Raw genomic sequence first — 17,475 nt, 5'->3', positions numbered from 1 at the left:
GTTTTATAGGTTCTCGCTAAGTACATGCGACGCCGTGAAATCCAAACAGAAATTTCCCAAAGTAGAGGGTGGTATATGAGCGCGAGAAAACGGACGATATCAATGTACAGCGTCACCCGAAAGATTCACAACATGACCATAAATATCATAAACAAGGATTCTTTTCCCCAGAGACAGTCATTAAGGTAGAGCGGGAGGCATATAGGCAAGACATAGGACGCAATGTCGGTTCGATCAGATCATGAGGAAGGATGGGCTCATCAGCGATGAGCGACCTGTAAATGCACACATCGGTGGTTTTTTTCTAGTCTGCCCGACGCAACGGGCAAGACCGTACGGATCAAACAAGCCGCAAGCCGAATCAATCATTCCGTTTCGCGCCCTCGCCGTTGACAGGCGAGACCTTGGACTCCGGGCCCCGACCCGCAGCAGCAGCAGCGTACTCATCAACGCCCTCCTCCGTATCCCAGTTATCCACCGCATTCTCATCCCAGTTGTCGACCTCCTGCTCCAGCGTCATCACGCCCGATTCCTGCGGTCCCAGGCCACTCTCCGAACCGCCAGCGACGCCCAGCTCGACGTCATCCCCGTGCTCGTCGCCCAGTGCCCCGAAGCGCGCCTTGCGCCGCCGCTCCAGCATCCGCCGGTGGTACCAGCTGCACAGGCCGACGGCGCCGAGGCTGCCGACGAGGTTGGCGAGGATGTCGAAGGGGTCGAATGGGCGGTCGTTGGGGAGAATGGCCTGGACGATCTCGGAGCCGATGCCGAGGATGAGGGTGCAGATGAGCAGGGTCAATTGCAGGCTGCGGCGGCGGGTGGTATCTGGGATCCAGTAGAAGACGAGGGAGAGGAAGAAGAAGGTGACGACGTGGAGGAATTTGTCGTTTGGTTGGAGATTTGATGGGATTGAGGAGGAGGTGCTGTGAGGGAGCAGGCCGATGTAGGCTGCGAGGATTAGGAGGAAGAGAAAGGCGCCTGTGTGTTGTTAGTCGGATGTTATGTTAATCGTGATGTGTTGTATTGGCCGGAAAGAGTAAGTGATGCCTGAAACTACGGGTAGAATATTTGACTTACCTGCGAAGGGGTAGCGGATTCGCATGGTGGAATCAGTAAAGAAGAAGAACTGTAGTGGATAAGGAGCGCGAGGCTATCTTGGGAGATTTGTCGACCGGTATTATTGAGTGAAGAAGATGGTGATGTCTCGTTACTGCTAGTCTACTGATCGATTACTGGCGATGTTCCGGGTTCGTCATGTGCTGCTGCATCTGGATGGGTTGCTGCATTATTGTCGTTAGGCGAATAATGGGAGAACATCACTCGAGGTTGACAATAGAAAATACTGTTGACAGAAGCCATACTGACAATCATATTCGTCCTATTGACCTTCTACGACCAATCCAACAGAGAGATTGATCGTGATTGTCCTCTTGCTGCCTCCAACCTCGAACTGCGCAATTGGTCTGAAACTGCGGCAGCCTTTCCGCCTTCACGGTCGACTTCACCTCATCCGTTCGCGCAGAGATCCTCATACAGAAGCGTCCATCTTCGTCATCAAATTTCATCACCTGCGCCATCGGCTTTGGACCGGGAAGTATCTTCCTGTAACTTCTCTCGATTGGCTCTTTCTCTCTATGTCTTTTTTTCCTCGTCAACTCCCCCTGTTCTTCCCCTCTTGGACTTGTTCCTAAACGTGGAGAAACGAGCCCCCTCGCCCGCCCCAGAACCGGGGTTTTGGAGCGAGCATGTCGCTCGGTCACCACCACACCTGGCAGCCACCAGGGCACCTCCGGCACCTCGACGATCACAATGACTTGCGGTCTGTCAATGGCTACTCTAAATCCTTTTCCGGGCTCAAGACGCCGCAGATGCGAGCCTCTGCCGGGGCCGATGGGGCTCACGCGGGTACTTTGATATCGGAGTCTGATACTGCGGCCGAGGAAGATCCACGCATTGCCACCTTTCGCGATTTGTACAAGCGCAGCGAGGCGAAAATAAACGCCCTGTTTGCGAAAAAACATACCGCAGAAGAGGACCTCGTCGGCGCTGCTGACGCGGAGACGGAGGAATCCGAGTTCCAAACCCACCGCGCCGACGAACCGGTGTCGCTTCCCGCTGCCCCTAAGAAACCGGCGAGAAAGATGGATGACGATGACTACGATGACTACGACGATGACGATGAGGAGGAGGCTGAGGCTCCCACCCCGCCCAAGTCCAAGTCATCGCTTCCGTCCCATGACCCCAGTGGCGTCCCGTCTCCGAAGCATCGTCCGAGTACCGCTGCATCGTTTGCGGCCGATAGCTTGAAAGAAGTGAAGAAGGAGACACTTGAGGACATCCGAAAGAAGCTGGAGGAGGACAAGAAAGCCACCGAGGAAGCTGCGCGGAGAAGTTTCCATACCATGTTTCACACGTTAGAGAACGACAGGGATGCTATGCTGGACCAACAGCGTCTGGAAGAATCCGAGAGGCAAGTAGAAGCGGAGATGTCGAGTCAAGCCAATGCCGGCAGCACCAATGTGAACACGAACACGAACGGTTACGGCTCCCTGAGTAATGCCAACTTGGGCGCTTCGAGCCTGACCTTGAAGAACCTAATTGCGAGGATCGACATGAAGCGCAACATGGTTCAAGCATCGGACGCCGAACTTCGAAGCCTGATGAGCGAAGTCCGCAAGAATCGGAGCAAATGGGCCAGTGAAGACAAGATTGGTCAGGAGGAGCTCTACGAAGCTGCCGAGAAGGTGTTGAGCGAGCTCAAGGCTATGACAGAGCATTCATCCGCTTTCTTGACTCGTGTCAACAAGCGAGATGCTCCGGACTATTATACCAGTAAGGAATCATCCTCTTTTCTGAACGAAATCCTGTAGTAGTATGAAGTAATAGCTGTACTGATCTCTATCACAGTCATCAAGCACCCGATGGATCTGGGGACAATGACAAAGAAACTCAAGGCGCTTCAGTACAAATCGAAACAGGAGTTTGTCGATGACCTCAACCTCATCTGGTCCAACTGTTTCAAGTACAACACGAATCCAGAGCATTTCCTGCGCAAGCACGCCATGTACATGAAGAAGGAGACCGAAAAGCTGGTTCCCCTGATACCGGAGATCGTCATCAGAGATCGCGCTGAAGTCGAGGCGGAGGAACGCAGGATGCAGCTCGCGGAGCTTGACGGCGCCGAGGAAAGTGACGACGAGCCTATAATGTCGTCAAGAGGCAGGAAAGCCCCCGGGAAGTCGGCCGCCAAGAAGGGCGCCGCTCCGGCTCGGAATACGTCGGAACCTCCAGCTTCTCAGCCGCCCGCGCCTGTACGTTCGGACTCCGATGTTGCCATGGAGGGAGCTCCGAATGGATTCGCAACGCCGCCTCCGAGAACCCAAACGCCTTCTGACCCTGCTGGCGCCGGAACGGGACTACCAGGCGTCCACAGAGACTCGATGGAGATCGACGCTTTACCAACTCCAAGCAATGCACTGAGCGCTCTGAACACACCGGGTATAGAGATTGAGGATCCTGAATACAAGGTCTGGAAGCAGGTCACGAAGAAAGACCGAGCAGTCATTGCTGCGGAGCGCCATCGCCTCTTCAAAGGCGACAAGCTCAACTCGGACGAACCGGCCTTGCTTAGGACAAAGCATGGAATGAGAAGATGGCTGAGAAACCAGAAACAGAGCATTGCAGAAGGCGATCAGGCCCGCGATGCAAACTCGCAGGCCATGGAGGCCGATGCTGCTGGTGAGACCTTGGCCGAGGGCATTGAAGGTGACGAGGAGAGGGTCATTCCCGATTACTACGACGTTATGTCTGGTGTTCCTGATCTCCCCGAACAGTTGCTGTGGAGGGAAGATGCCGATGGTAATGTCATCGATGCATCAGAGGAGTTTCTGAGGATTCTGCCAAAGGGACTGTTTGTTCAACCGGATAGCAAGCTCTCTCGAAAAATGGATGCAAATATGCGGCAAATGCAAGAAACACGAAAGATCTGCTCGAAAATTGGGATTGTTAAGCAGATGCAATTGCAATCTCAGGTAAGCCTCGGTCCTTTGTGTTAGTAACTAGGAACCCCCTAATACTGTCCTAGATGTATCAAAATCAATTTCAGAAGTATAATCCAGAACCCTTTGTCGAGGCAGATGTCCCTCCTCATGTCATGAATGATGAAGGGCCAGTGATGGCTCCTTGGGTCTGCAAAGCCGCTCTGCAGCGCTCAGTTGCCAAGATCTTTTATCATACCGGGTTTGAGGAGTATCAGCCGTCAGCACTGGACGCAGTGACCGATATTGCTTCGGACTTCTTCTTGAAGATCGGCGAGACCATGAAATCTTACATGGAAGCTCCGAAAGTCCCTCCTACCGAAACCTCAGAAACCTCGTCCTCGACTTCACAGTGGAAGCGGGCCTATACTGAACCTGAGATTGTCTTACACACTCTCTCTTCGGTTGGAACAGACGTCGAATCCCTCGAGTCCTACATCAAGGATGATGTCGAGCGACTCGGAACGAAATTGGCGACTGTGCACGAGCGCCTGCGGTCCCTGCTTTCGGAACTCTTGCGTCCTGCCCTTGCGGACGGCGGTGAGGATGGCTCGAAGGCATTTGCGGATGGAAGTGAGCAGTTTATCGGCGGTGATTTCGCTGAGGACATCGACGAAGACTTTTTTGGATTCAAGGAGTTGGGACTGGACAGAGAATTTGGCCTTGCAACGCTCAGCGTTCCCCTTCACCTTCTTCAAAACAGGATGTATAATGCCGCTCAGGCCCAGAACCCAAGGTATGTCAATTGTTTATGCACTTTGAAAGCGAAATTTTGAGCTAATCCTCCTTTGAAAGCGCTGCTCAAGCCGTCACGCTTTTCTCACCTCCACCTCCCTACCCACGCATCACGTCAGAAACATTGCCCAAGCAGATTGGTCTGGTGCAGGGATTCTTCCGTGCCAAGTTACAGGCAAGCAACAACGAGCCTCTTGTGGAAGACCTCGAGCTTCCGCCCAAGCAGAGACCAATGGCTGCGCGACCCCGCCTTCCAGCATCTGGCAAAATTCCTCCCCCTTCTGGCCAACAGGGCCTTACCTCCAGTCCGCAGAAAAGGCCACTCCCGCCGTCTGCTCCCGGGCAGTCGGCTGTGCCAAGGCCCTCCTTCTCAGAGCCTAGCAAGAAAAAGGTCAAGAAGAATAGCGGGTCAGCAGGCATCCCAGGATCCACTGCCGGGGGCGATGAAGCTGCAACGAGCATGGACGGTGGGCTACCTACCAATCCGGCCTTGACGAATCTGAAGGCCGGTGATGCTGCAGCAGATGAGACCTCCGCGGTCTCAACAACCGAAGTGAGCAGTGCTAAGAATGGGGTTGACAGCTCTGGTGTGTCGGATGTCGTTGGTGGTGAAAGCAGCGCTTCCACCAACACCGCAAATCCGGACCAGAGTAAAAGCAACGACAGTACTGTACCCTTGACGAATGGAGCTGCGGGCGGTGCGTCATGATTTATGATTGCGATGCCGAACCGGCTTGATCTTCATTGAGGATGGATATCCAGGTGCTTCCGGTCGCCTTGAAGAGGACTTCTTATGTATTGTAACTTTACCATTACTACTTACTATCTTTATACCTGGTCTTTCTTTCTCAACAATGTTTTCTTACCCTTTTTCTCTTTTTCTCACGGTTGCTCCCCTTGACTACCCTGCGCCTTCTTGAACATAAATAGCATACAAACGCCTTGACGCCTTCCTCCGCAATTAGACCAGACAGCGGATACCAGCAGCGATCACCAACCTCCATAAGGCTGAAGCGGTAATATTCTGATGACCCCAATGTTGCATTATATGGATTGTAGCATCTGATCATTGGTAAAAAAAGGAGTCATTGAGCTACCGGTTCTCCTCAATCCACTTACACTGCCGCCGCTTCCCTTGTCTCGAATCCAACTTTCCATCATCAACACCGTCAACCTTTTGCAACACAACATAGAATACGTCAGCGTCAGTGGTATACACTATCAATCTCTCGCTTCTCCTTTCCATCACATCTTCCCAAATTCCACAATGAACACTCGAGACTCGCATGGACATGAACACCAGCATCAATTCTACGTCCCCCGGCAACACATCTTCTGATCAACACGGCTGTGCATCTTAGTTCTTTCTCTTCACCCGCTTCTTCTGCCTTTTTTTGGTTTGCTGTCCGGCTTTTGTCGGGTTCTGTCCGGGTATTGTATCGATTTTGAACAGTCATGATTCATTTAATCAAGCCCGAAGCATCGCCCTTCCTTACTTGCATAAGTACTGTCTACCTCCGTGACCATACCTCTTGTTATTATGTATGATTGTCTTCGTAGCCGGCTGGGGGCAATGATCTGGCAAGGGTATATGGCCTATTACTCGAAAAAAGAGAGAAGATAAATGAACCTTTGCAGCCGATACATTATCCTAAGTCTGCATGAACTCTGTCTCAGCATAACTTCACCTCATTCTTTGAGGTTGTAGCGTCGCATCAGCCACGCCACTACTCAAGTAAGGCAACTTATGGATGGAAACTACGCGCACATGGTTACGACGAGGCCATTATACGGATCCCCTAGAGAAGTCTTTACCGAAGCAGATCCATGTCCAATGTAGGGTGGCCTTTAACCTACGGTTCATCAGAGTCATTTAAACAAGATATGAACAAGAAAATGATTCCCATAAGGTTGCTATGATATCCATTGCTAAGGTACAAATTGTGTATTCTGGCTTGCAACTGCCGTCGCGTCAGGTCCATCCGTCTCGCTAGAGTGAGTCAGTCGGTCCCAACTGGTTCAGCTGTCGCTGACCTGAATTCCAAGTGTACCTCCATAGCTGAAAATCGCTGAATCACAAAAGAAAAACAAAGTGCAACTGGGGAACCATTCAAGCAAGTTGCCAGATTTGGTCGAGGACGAGTCGTGACCGGTGTGCCAATCTTCAGATGTACCACATTCCAAAAGGCAGTCGGTTCGAGGTGCCATGAATGGGGAGAAGACGTGGATCATCGGGGCGGTTCTTCGGCTTGGGGTTGGTCATCTTCACCTCAGGACCGCTCTGAGGACCAGAGCTAGCCGGGACATCCTCATGGTGACGGGCTCGAGTCGCAATGAGATGAGCATAGTACACAGCAGGGACTTGTAATTGTAATATGTTAGCAAAATCAATGTCATGCAAGCGAGAGAAGTGAGTGACTTACATAGGGAGACTGAGGTTGTCGACCGCATGTACTGGTAGCAGTGGTCGTAGATCATATTCTCAAGCTCTTGGGCCTTGTGCTTGATCTGGTCGAGGATCACATGGTAGTGCACGGGACGGGAAGTACCCTGGAGCGCGATGTGCGAGTAGAGAAGGAAATCCCAGTCGTGAGGGCTGGTAACGTCTCGAGTGATCAGGGTGCCAGGAAGAGGGTTGCCATTGCGATCCGCGGAATTACGGTCGCCAGGACGAGGGAAGGCACGCAGGTGATGACGCTTGTTCGCAACGACAACGGTGAACTTGCCCTTGAATTGATCTTGGGTAAGCTTCATGAAGATGGCCTTCATGTCAAAGACCTCATGCTGAAGGACATGTTCGAACTGTCCAGTGGAAACACCGTCTCGGAAGTAGTAGACATGGTCGGGAGCCCTACCCTCTCCGACAGTGGCCATCCATTCGCGGATCAGGGGAGTCAAGATAACCTCAATGTTGGAAGTGGCAATAATCTCGAGGCGATCTCCGTTGGCCTCGCAGGCTCCCCAGTAGCGGCCACCGAAAGTGTCCATGCAAACAGACATTGCCGCCATGGAAGGCGACCAGACACCCAGAGGAGAGTGGGTCACATCAGCACCGATGATCATGGAGCGAGGACGTAGAGATGCTTCAGTAACCTTGGGCACAGCACGAGCAGTGGTACCACCGAGCTTGGCATTGACCTTCATCAAGACATTGGAGGCGTACTGAGGGTTGAGCTTGACACAGTGGCCCGACTGCAAGACTTGGGAGGGCACACCCCAACGGCAGTCGCAAGACTTCTTGATGCGTGTGTAAGTAAAGGAGTTCTTGTCCGGAACAATGACCAAGAGAAGCTGGGGATCTTTCTGGAACCGTTGACCAGTCGAATTGTAGAGACGCTTCATAGCTTCACCAATGTCCTCTCGAAGTTCGAGGATGTGGGGCCTGTTTTTGACGACACCACCATGACCAGAGTAAGTCTTCATGAGCAAGTCACAGAACTGCTGAACCTGGGTTTGGTTGATAGCGTTGCGCTTTCCTGGGAAGAAGCCCACACCCCACGCTTCCAGGGGCCGCTTGTTTGGCTGGTAGAATTTCTTGCCACGAAGATCCCAACGACCGTTGGTGCCAGGAGAGAGGCGCTGGTTTCCACCAAACTGGATATCGGGGCTCGGCAAAAGACGAGCCTTGGTGCGAATCATGTTGTTGTCGATCGCAAGGCCGAAAGTGTTAAGGACAGGGTCTTTTCCATGGTCGAGCATAGCCTTGGACTTGTGAATGGAATTGAGACGATCCGCAGGACGCGATGCGGCATACTTGATCATATGCGAAGTCTGATACTCGTTCAATTTCCATGGGTAACGGTGAAGTCCGTGGATGGTCAAGACTTCCATCGGGTAGACGACGCCTTTCTTGGTCATCTCAACCATAGGAAGTTCCCAGTAGTTCAAGGTCAGATTGTACTTCTTTTTAAAGTAGGCCTCCACGCTCATCTTCTGGGGTTTTCCGGTGGCTTTGTCCTTGATTTCGATAATGTACTGCCGGGCGTTGGCGTTGAGCAAGCCCTTGACGATGAAATCAACACCGAGGCAAGGACAGCCTCGGTAATGCGGCTGAACCTGGAGCTTTCGAAGGCGACGGTGAACCTCGTAAAAGCCAGTCGACTCGGTAACACCACCATGGCCGTCAGCAACAGGCTTGAGAACGTGCATCAGATGCTGATGGTCACGGCAGTCGAGAACCGCCATGGCGGCGCCCATGAAAGAAGTCCGCGCCCAGAAGCAGGAGTTCGACACATCGACGTTGACAATGAGACCACGGCCCTAATGCAACGATTAGTCAAGAGCTTGATCTGATCAACAAGAATGAGTAGCTGGCTTACCAGTGCAGGACGGATCGCCTGGTAGACGCCCTTGAAGGCCAGGACGCCGTTTCCGAGGTCTTCATTTTCTCCGTTGGGATCGAAGAAGGAGCGACGAATGGCGAGGAATTTGCCGCTTGGATGCTCACGAAGAACATGATCAAGGAAGTCTGTGGCTATTAGTCACTGAACACAATGCAGCTCAGACAGACGGTGTACTTACTCATAGCCTCAAGGACCGCCTCCGTCATAGAGGTGCGTCCAGTAAGCCAGGCGTTGAGCACAGCAAGGTTGACAGTCTTCGTAGGGCGAACAGTCAAACGGAAGGTATTGCTAGTTCTACCAGCAGGGCGGCCCTGTTCAGCATCAAGGTCGACAACCACGTTCAAACCATTGGGGTAGTTATTCATGGACCTGTGTATGGCTAATCAGTTGTTGTTCAGAGCAAGATTAGTGTTATCACATACCAGGCGAGCTTCTGACCATCGAAGACGATCTGCTTCAGAGAGGCCTTGCGAGCATTGCAATTCCAGACCTTCTTGATGACAGCATTCTTCTCAACACCGTTTCCAATTTGAACCTTTGCCTTGGTTAGCAAGGTGCAGCTCCAAGGATTCTCTTGTTCGTTCGATTGAGGACAGGAAATACTTACGTCGTACTGGTAGACATTGCGAGTAGGGAACTTGGTGATGGGATAGGCGTTCATGAGAACTTCGATCTCCTTTCCAGTCTGGTTGTGGTTGGGACGAGCAACCGTCTCAACGGGAACATGGTACTTGAGAACGTCGTCAGTAGTGCGAACACGAAGATGGCGAAGGCCGCCTTCAAGTTTGTTCATGAGCTCGACTTCCTCCATGATGAAGATGGTAATGGAATGAAGTAAGTGTTGTAGTTAAAGAAGCGGATGAGATATTGCAGTGACTCAAAGACAAGAGAAGCTTGGGATGTCTGTGTTTGTTCGAGAAGGAAAGAAGAAAGCAGAGCAGGGGAGGAGAAGGGGGTTTATATAACTTTGCCGTCGCCATGAGAAGGAGTTGATATGGCATAGGCTATGTGAATGTGAAAAAGGAAAAGGACTCAAAGATTGAATGTCGGCTTCCTACATCAATGGGAAGCTTGTAGCCGGTGAATAAATGCGATGGATGCATAGGCTGTTTGATGGATAAGAAGTGTGAATGGGCAGGGCTTGATGTTGAAGTGGGCAGTGAAGGAAGACTATTTAAGAAATATTAATTGCAGCAGGTGGTGGTTAATGAAAAAGAAAAGGCTAGTGAATGAGACAGGGGAAACAGGGTATTAAAGGACAGCAGCAATGGGTAATAATATTCATCAACCTCCTGTGAACAATAGAATTGTTCTTAAAGGTGTGAATCTCCCCGCGGCAAAACAAACGCCATTCTCAGAGGAATTGTGTTTTTGCAGGATCCAACTCGAGAATCGACTTACCAAGTGGTTGATCTGGAATGCACCCATGGGCAAGTCAATATTCTTGCACATATCGGTGACGTGCTTTGGACGATCCGAAGCCGGGTCTCCAATGGGACCGGGTCCTGGAGCAGCCATTGTTGCTACTGATTGAGAAATTCGCTAAGAGCCGTTTGCTTTCTGTTTCTTGGACGATTGTTAGACTAACTCGAACACAGTTTTGAAACGCAGGATTGAACACAAAGGACAGCTGGATATCGGGAAACAAAAGAACACCGGCCATGCAAGTCGATTGTCTCGACAGGACAAGCTATGCTACAGGGAAAGGGAAGGACTGAATTTCAGCCTACTGCTTCTTTGAGAAACAGAGGAGAGGATTGCCCATGGATACATGAAAGTGGCTCCGATGCTACTGGTGCAGGTCGGCTATAGCGTCGATGGGGAGTACTTACCTGGATATCTGGCGGACAGAGCAAGCTGCGAAATCGAAGAACGACTCAGTTTGAAGGCGACGCGGGAAACTTGTCGAAAACAGGAGCAAGGGGATATTCGGCTTGTTTCAAGAAGCAGGCCAGACTTTAGGTAGTCCGCCAAAAGGGCAATCTGGTGGAGTTGGGAGCAGCGAATGAAAAGGACGGAGAATGTGGGAGAGGTAAACAGAAGGGAGAAGGTGGACGGATGTCTCTCAAGGAAGACGACAAGCAGGACGCAGGAAGAAGCACAGCAGGGGAAGAGGGCAGATGAGCAGGTAAGGTATGGAAGGAAGAGGGAAGGAAGGAAGAGGGAAGGAGGGAAGAGGGAAGGAAGGAAGAGGGATGAGAGAGAAGAAGGATGCTTAAATAGGCAGGAGGGAAGCACTACCGCGTGACCCGATGGCCTGGGATACGTGTAAGTGAGCGAGCCGAAGCAGGGAGATGAGGCTTGATGTGAGCAAGATGGAGAGGTGAGAAAGATAGCGATGCTGCTGAAGAGGCTGATAGAAGATGAGGGAAGTGAGGTGATATGTGAGGGAGCAGAGAGGTAAAAGGTGAGCAGAGAGAGGAGGAAGTGATGAGAGAGTGTTTTTGTTTACGACACGCTCACCAGGAAAGGAAGGCACACGTTATGGTCTGGTTTGTTGATGTGTTATCGCCGGGGGTAACAGCACCTAGTGAAATTGGACAGGTACTGGTGAGGTGCGAATAATGGTGGTAGTGCAACAGGAGGGCTTTGCACAAGAACAGCCAGCTGAGGTCGATATGATAAGAAGGAAAGGTAAGATGAAGTATTTTCTGATCATAAAGGAACTTCAGAGATGTGGTTTCGGGAAGAATAAAGGAGAGATTGAAACACATCTGCTCTTGCTACAAGGTGACTTCAAAGACACTCTTTTGTGGTGTGGTACTAACCAATGTCTGTTTCAGAATGTCCTCGATATACGACTCTCGGTTTTTTGACCCTAAGACGACCCTTTCCCTTTATATACACAGTCTCGGAGCGTCCGGGACTCGTTGCAGAGCATCCCGAAAGTCTGGTTTGATATATGCTGGAGTCGGGTATCTTGGAGGCATTCCCTACACGAGGCCCAAAAATCTTATTTGGAGGCCAAGGGAGCCAAGGCTAGCTTACAGGAGGTGGACGGGATCATATTCTCTCCTGGAATGTAGGTTTTGAGAGGCGAGAAGGAGGCGCTGTCCGAGAAATCATGGTTAGCGATGTTGCGATGGAGGGACATCATTCTGGGTACTTCGGGAGTCGCTGATTCCCGGTTTAGGGGGAGGACGGATTTTCACGGCTTAAAGGCACAGGCTCAGCACGGTCAACAAACTGAGTGATTTGTTGTAGAAAAACAAGAGGGAACCAACCCCAAGAATTAATGGTGTATACGAAGAAGAAGCACGACAATATGATTTGGTATTATGGTATTGACATTGATCGTCGGGGAGAAACATGAACACAACCTTGAAACTCGAGAATCGATCGAGGGCTGATGCAGTAAAAGGGAAAGATTCGCTGACCGTCAGGGACTCCATGTCCCATTAGTAGTATGCCATGTCTTGAACAACTGTACAAACCAGACCTGATCCGAAGATGCATTCCAACCAAAAGAAAGTCCAGAAACTGACCGCCGCCAAAGGTGATTCATATGAGGTTTGTGGTCGAAGCTATAACGACGTCTCGTCAAACCAAGCTCGAAGGAAGTCTTGTGGATATGCTAGCTCTGGGTGCAAGGAAAATCTCATGCAAGGCGAGTTTCGAAACCAGAGGCTGTCTCCAAGGCACTTCCATCTCGAAGAGGGAACAACCGAGAAGACGAATACTAGCGGTACATCCCTGGAACATCAATAGTGTTAATCATCCAGACGGAGCGCAACTATGAGACAGCTCGAATGGAAAGCGAAGGAGAAGCCTTACCAGAAAATGGTTGCATTGGTGTTTGCGTAGTTCCAAGCCCCCGAGCTGACTGTGGAAGAGGAATCTGGGAGATGGAGCTCGGCATCTCGATTCTGCGAATGAGATCGACCAATTTCTCCGGGGAGAATCTACCGGCCGTGTACGCGGAGGCTGGAGGGATGATGCTCAGGAGATGAACAATATCGCGAGGTAATGGAGCTGGTGAGCCTTGAGATCTAAATTGCGATCCAGTCTGAACACCACTGAGTTGTGACCGCTTCTGCTGATCCATTTGTCGCCGTTGAGTGGTCTTTAAAGGTGATTCGGCCCTCACAAACTTGCGTGGCCGGTTGTAGTCATCGTCAAAGTCCTCCAGTGGTCGTTTAGGAGAGTCTGTAACAGAGCCTGGATATCTCGGCGTGGGGGTTCCATGGCGGGACATTGGCTGTTCCGTTGTAGGGAAGGCTACCTTTGGTCGCATCTGAGACGGCGATATAATCGGCCGCACAGCGGTCGGGTCGAAAGTAGGAGCCGAATAACGGTGGGCAAATTGTTCCAAGGTAGGATCTTCAGGAAACAATTCACGCATCCGATTTTCGAGGTTGATCACCTGAACCAGATCGCCATACCGGGACTCGTACTCATGAAGAAAGGCGAATATTGGCTTGGTCTTGTGAACGTTCTCAGGGTTAGACGCCAGCTTCCTGACCGTCATCTCGAACACTGCTCTCGCATCTGGAAAACGGATTAGGAATCAGATTACATTGGAAAAAACAGTGGTAACTTACTGATAACATCGTTGATATCAATCAAATGCTTCAAGTACTCGAGTGCAAAATTCTCATCTTCCGGGAACAGCTTAGCACCACGCTCAAAAATCTTTGTGGCCGCAGGGTCCTTATAACAGTGGTACTCAATGAGGGCGCTGGCAATGTAGACGTCGCTAGTAATGCGACCTCTCTTGCGCGCATCGGCGAACACTTGTCGGGAGCCAGGCGTCTCCCCGGGCTTACCTTTGCCCTGGATACGGCGCATGGCCCGCATGAGGGCAATCCAGGCGAAAGAGATCGTCTTTGAGAGAATGCCGATTTGTATGGCGTGTGCTTTGCGAACAGCATCGATCTGCGCATTTTTAACTGATTCTCTTGCTTTTGCCTCGCTTTGATCGTCATCATCATCGTCAGTTTTTGCAGGTGGCTTGTCGGCGTTCATCTTTGCAAAAGTCTCTTCAAGGCGTGCGACGTCTTGAGCTTCTCTCGTGCGTGCTTTCGCAATCAGATCGTATAAAGCATCAAGTAGTTTATCGTAGGGTTCCCGGACCTTGGCACCTCGTTTGATGGGATCTTGCTCAGACTCCGATGTGATTTCGAGTCGGTCTGCACGCTTGAAGGCAAGAAGACAACTTTCAGGGTTAGCTTCCATGCCCTGTTTGAGGAACTCGTTTCCTTCATTCTCCAGATCATTCAGAAAACAGAACTCGGCCGCATCAAACCACATTTCCGGCAAAAACCTCAGGGCCATGAGAGCTTGTTTGTAGACATAAACAACGCGGCCTTTGAAAGCAGCCGGATCCTCTTCTTTCAACACAAGTGGATCTCCCTTTTCCCACTTGATCCAACGCTTCCAAATATCAACCTGCTGGGTGAATTCAATATCACCATCAGAACCCGGCACAGGGGGCAATCTGGGCAACGTTGTGCGTATTAGATCCCTTGTGATATTTTGCAGCTCTGTAAACGAGCTACGAGCGGTCATATACGCCGGCGACTGCTCCTGGAGGAATTTACGACCCTATAATAGTGGGAGAAGATATTAAAAAATGTAGAACCTTCGCAGGATCGCTCGAACTTACCGTAAGTTTGTTTAGGCCCATCTCGAACTGGTCGTACTCTTTCCAGAGAGTATTGACAGCTTGAGTTGGAACGCCAATGGCTTTCTGATATGCCTTCCGAAGCAGGTCCATCTTCTGCTGGTCTTGCCAACCAGAGCCACCGACATTGCCTGGCCCCGATCGAACGAACTGAACGTAGTCCGACCAGATAGAACCCGAATCCTTGTCTACGCCGACGTGCTGAAACGCCAACTCATAAGCGGACGAGATAATCCTCCTCGCTTGTCCAGTTGTGTCCGTTGTCAAAGGATTACGCCTACGGACGTAATCCAGGTACACCGACCACAGCTGGACATCCGGGATGGTTAGAAGGGTTCGATTGAAGATTTGCTCGAGCCGATAAAGGTCGTTGAGCTCGGATTCCATCTTGGCATACGCCACCCATTGTTCGGCCTGAGATCGGTCAGCTTTCTCTCGTTGATGTTGAAGTGACTCGAGCGTACTCACAGCAAAGGGGAAAACCTTCAAAAACCGTTCAAAGACATCACGCGCGCCATCAATCCTATTGCGACTTCTGTGTTCGTTGATCAATTCGAGCCAGGCAGGAATGTCGCCACGAGGATCCTCTTGGATTCTGTCTTCCAAGATGCCAACTCGATCGTGAGGCAAGCGACCTTTCGAGGTCGAAGGAGAATCCGGTCTAGGAGTAGCCGCCGCGTTGTCTCGCACTTTTTCAGACTGTAAAGCATGTGAGTTGTACATACTCTGTCCAGCAGCAACAGCCACATCACTTTTAGGGGCAACAGCAGGAGCAGGAGAGTAAGAGCTATGGGAAACATTGTTCAGGCTGGCAGACTGTTGCGCAGCGTCATCCAAGGATACATCAGGGGTAGAAGAAGCTTCATTTTCATTTCCTGAGATGGATTGCCGAGGCACACTCGTAGGAACAGTATTCACGTCCTCAACACCAAGTACAGCTGGGGGCTCATAATCAGCATCACCCGCATCGTCCTCGTCTTCATCCTCAACCACAAATCCTCCGATTGTTCTGGTCTTCGGTTGCACAGATGTACCGGACGTTGGTACCGTAGTGGAAGCCCGAGACTCAGCTCGTGAGGGGGTCTGAGAAGGATAGGATGTACCAGCCGGTTGACTAGGATCATCGTCTGGTGGAACAGAAGTTTGCTCGGTAGGGTTTGGTTCTGGAGAGGCACTGGAAGAAACATTTTCACTTTGCTTGAGATCTGTCAAGGAGGAAGAATATTGGTCTTGGAGTGTTTTTGAAGGATCATAATCATCTGAATCTGAACTATCTGCACCATGCTCTTCAACAGCCTTATAGTCCACAGATTCCGCATTCATAGCCTGAGCCTGGAAAAAGGCTTTCTCAGCATCTTCTTCAGCCATGACAGGATACGAAGATCTCAAACGCGACAAGACAAAATGGCTGCAAACGAATGGCCTGGTCAAGTAATGTGCGATCAGTAAGTTGACCCAGAAGATCTGCGGCAGTCGCTCACCTACACTAAATGAAGAATTTGAAGTAATTGACCAGGAAGAATTCAAGGACAACACCTGAAAATGCAAATGAGAGAGATCAGCGTCTGCTGACGAAAAAGGAACCGAAATGTGCAGGACAAAGAAACTCCCACATGGGGCTGCTGAAGGTGGCTGTCGCACAGAGCTGCGGCAGAAGCTGCAGATGTCATCGTAGTCAAGTCACGTGATAAAGGCGGTGAGGCGCGACAGAGAGGAGGGACGCGAGGGCAGCGCGTCGGTTAATTACTTACTTCTTTCGGTTGGGAGTTGCTACTTGCATGATTTATCCCCCTCGATGGAAACTGTGTTTGTTATTTCTTCCCGACTTCTCCTTGTTCAATAGTTTTCACTTTTTTCACCCATCGCCTCGTGCGTCTTACATATCTCGTTTTCTCAGTCCCATTACTGTCCAACAAAAAAGGTTTCCTGCCTCATCTAACGCCATCACATATCAATCACCATGTCCGTGGTCTCACTTCTCGGAGTCAAGATTGTCAACAATCCCGCCCCTTTTCTTGCTCCATATCAATTCGAGATTACCTTTGAGTGCCTTGAACAGCTCCAGAAAGGTGACACACTCAATGTGCTTTTTTCAGCTAGGTTGAGTGTCACTAACGACTGAGTTACCAGACTTGGAATGGAAACTCACTTACGTCGGCTCTGCTACATCGTAAGTCAAGATTGCAGGACACAAAATGTGATTTGCTGTCGCTGACCTGAATAGTTCTGAATATGACCAGGAACTCGACTCTCTTCTTGTCGGACCCATCCCCGTTGGTGTGAACAAGTTCCTTTTCGAGGCCGACGCTCCGGACCTGAAGCGAATCCCTACTTCAGAAATTCTTGGCGTCACAGTGATTCTTCTCACTTGCAGCTATGATGGCAGAGAATTTGTTCGTGTTGGGTACTACGTGAACAACGAATACGACTCGGAAGAGCTCACCCAGGACCCTCCCGCCAAGCCGATTATTGAACGAATCCGCCGGAATATTCTTGCTGAGAAGCCAAGAGTGACCAGATTTGCTATCAAGTGGTAAGTCTTTCCTTTCTTTTTTTTTTTTTTTTTTTTTTTTTTTTTTTTTTTGTGTCAATCATTTAATTTTCTTTTTTTTTTTTGTCGGCTTTTTTGGGGAATTCTCAACACTAATATTCACAAATCCAACCCAAGCCGGTGTTGGCGTACTCTTATACATCTATAAATTCACCGCCAACCACGCCGAACACAATATGCAGCCTTCTG

The 17,475-nt window shown here is 50.5% G+C and overlaps 5 protein-coding genes across 5 annotated transcripts; 2 read left to right on the top strand and 3 right to left on the bottom strand.

Moving 5' to 3' along the window:
* Positions 1-361: 361 nt before the first annotated feature.
* CDV56_102570 (uncharacterized protein) lies at positions 362-1,099 on the bottom strand (the record flags this gene model as incomplete). Its single annotated transcript, XM_026756189.1, has 2 exons — positions 362-975; positions 1,075-1,099. 2 exons carry the CDS (start codon positions 1,097-1,099, stop codon positions 362-364), a joined length of 639 nt encoding a protein of 212 aa, XP_026610421.1.
* Positions 1,100-1,742: 643 nt separating this feature from the next.
* Positions 1,743-5,478, top strand: CDV56_101979 (SAGA histone acetyltransferase complex subunit SPT7; the record flags this gene model as incomplete). The annotated part of the gene is made up of 4 exons (XM_026755598.1): positions 1,743-2,829; positions 2,905-4,028; positions 4,082-4,770; positions 4,830-5,478. The coding sequence occupies 4 exons, from the start codon at positions 1,743-1,745 to the stop codon at positions 5,476-5,478; spliced, it is 3,549 nt and encodes a 1,182-aa protein (XP_026610420.1).
* Positions 5,479-6,933: 1,455 nt separating this feature from the next.
* Positions 6,934-9,923, bottom strand: CDV56_101353 (putative eukaryotic translation initiation factor eIF-2C4; the record flags this gene model as incomplete). Its single annotated transcript, XM_026754972.1, has 6 exons — positions 6,934-7,130; positions 7,193-9,029; positions 9,089-9,237; positions 9,291-9,481; positions 9,535-9,647; positions 9,720-9,923. 6 exons carry the CDS (start codon positions 9,921-9,923, stop codon positions 6,934-6,936), a joined length of 2,691 nt encoding a protein of 896 aa, XP_026610419.1.
* Positions 9,924-12,845: 2,922 nt separating this feature from the next.
* On the bottom strand, positions 12,846-16,103 carry rna14 (cleavage polyadenylation factor subunit RNA14; the record flags this gene model as incomplete). Its single annotated transcript, XM_026754022.1, has 4 exons — positions 12,846-13,600; positions 13,654-14,656; positions 14,718-15,149; positions 15,204-16,103. The coding sequence occupies 4 exons, from the start codon at positions 16,101-16,103 to the stop codon at positions 12,846-12,848; spliced, it is 3,090 nt and encodes a 1,029-aa protein (XP_026610418.1).
* Positions 16,104-16,695: 592 nt separating this feature from the next.
* Positions 16,696-17,268, top strand: asf1 (nucleosome assembly factor ASF1; the record flags this gene model as incomplete). The annotated part of the gene is made up of 3 exons (XM_026753683.1): positions 16,696-16,804; positions 16,866-16,905; positions 16,960-17,268. Coding segments are annotated over 3 exons (458 nt in total), but the record flags the coding sequence as incomplete, so codon positions are not given.
* Positions 17,269-17,475: the final 207 nt, after the last annotated feature.

Source organism: Aspergillus thermomutatus (genome assembly GCF_002237265.1).
Source record: "Aspergillus thermomutatus strain HMR AF 39 chromosome Unknown NODE_317, whole genome shotgun sequence".
In the NCBI taxonomy this organism is placed as follows: domain Eukaryota; kingdom Fungi; phylum Ascomycota; class Eurotiomycetes; order Eurotiales; family Aspergillaceae; genus Aspergillus; species Aspergillus thermomutatus.
The sequence above is the reverse complement of the archived record's forward strand: the minus strand, read 5'-3'. Positions and strand labels throughout refer to the sequence as shown.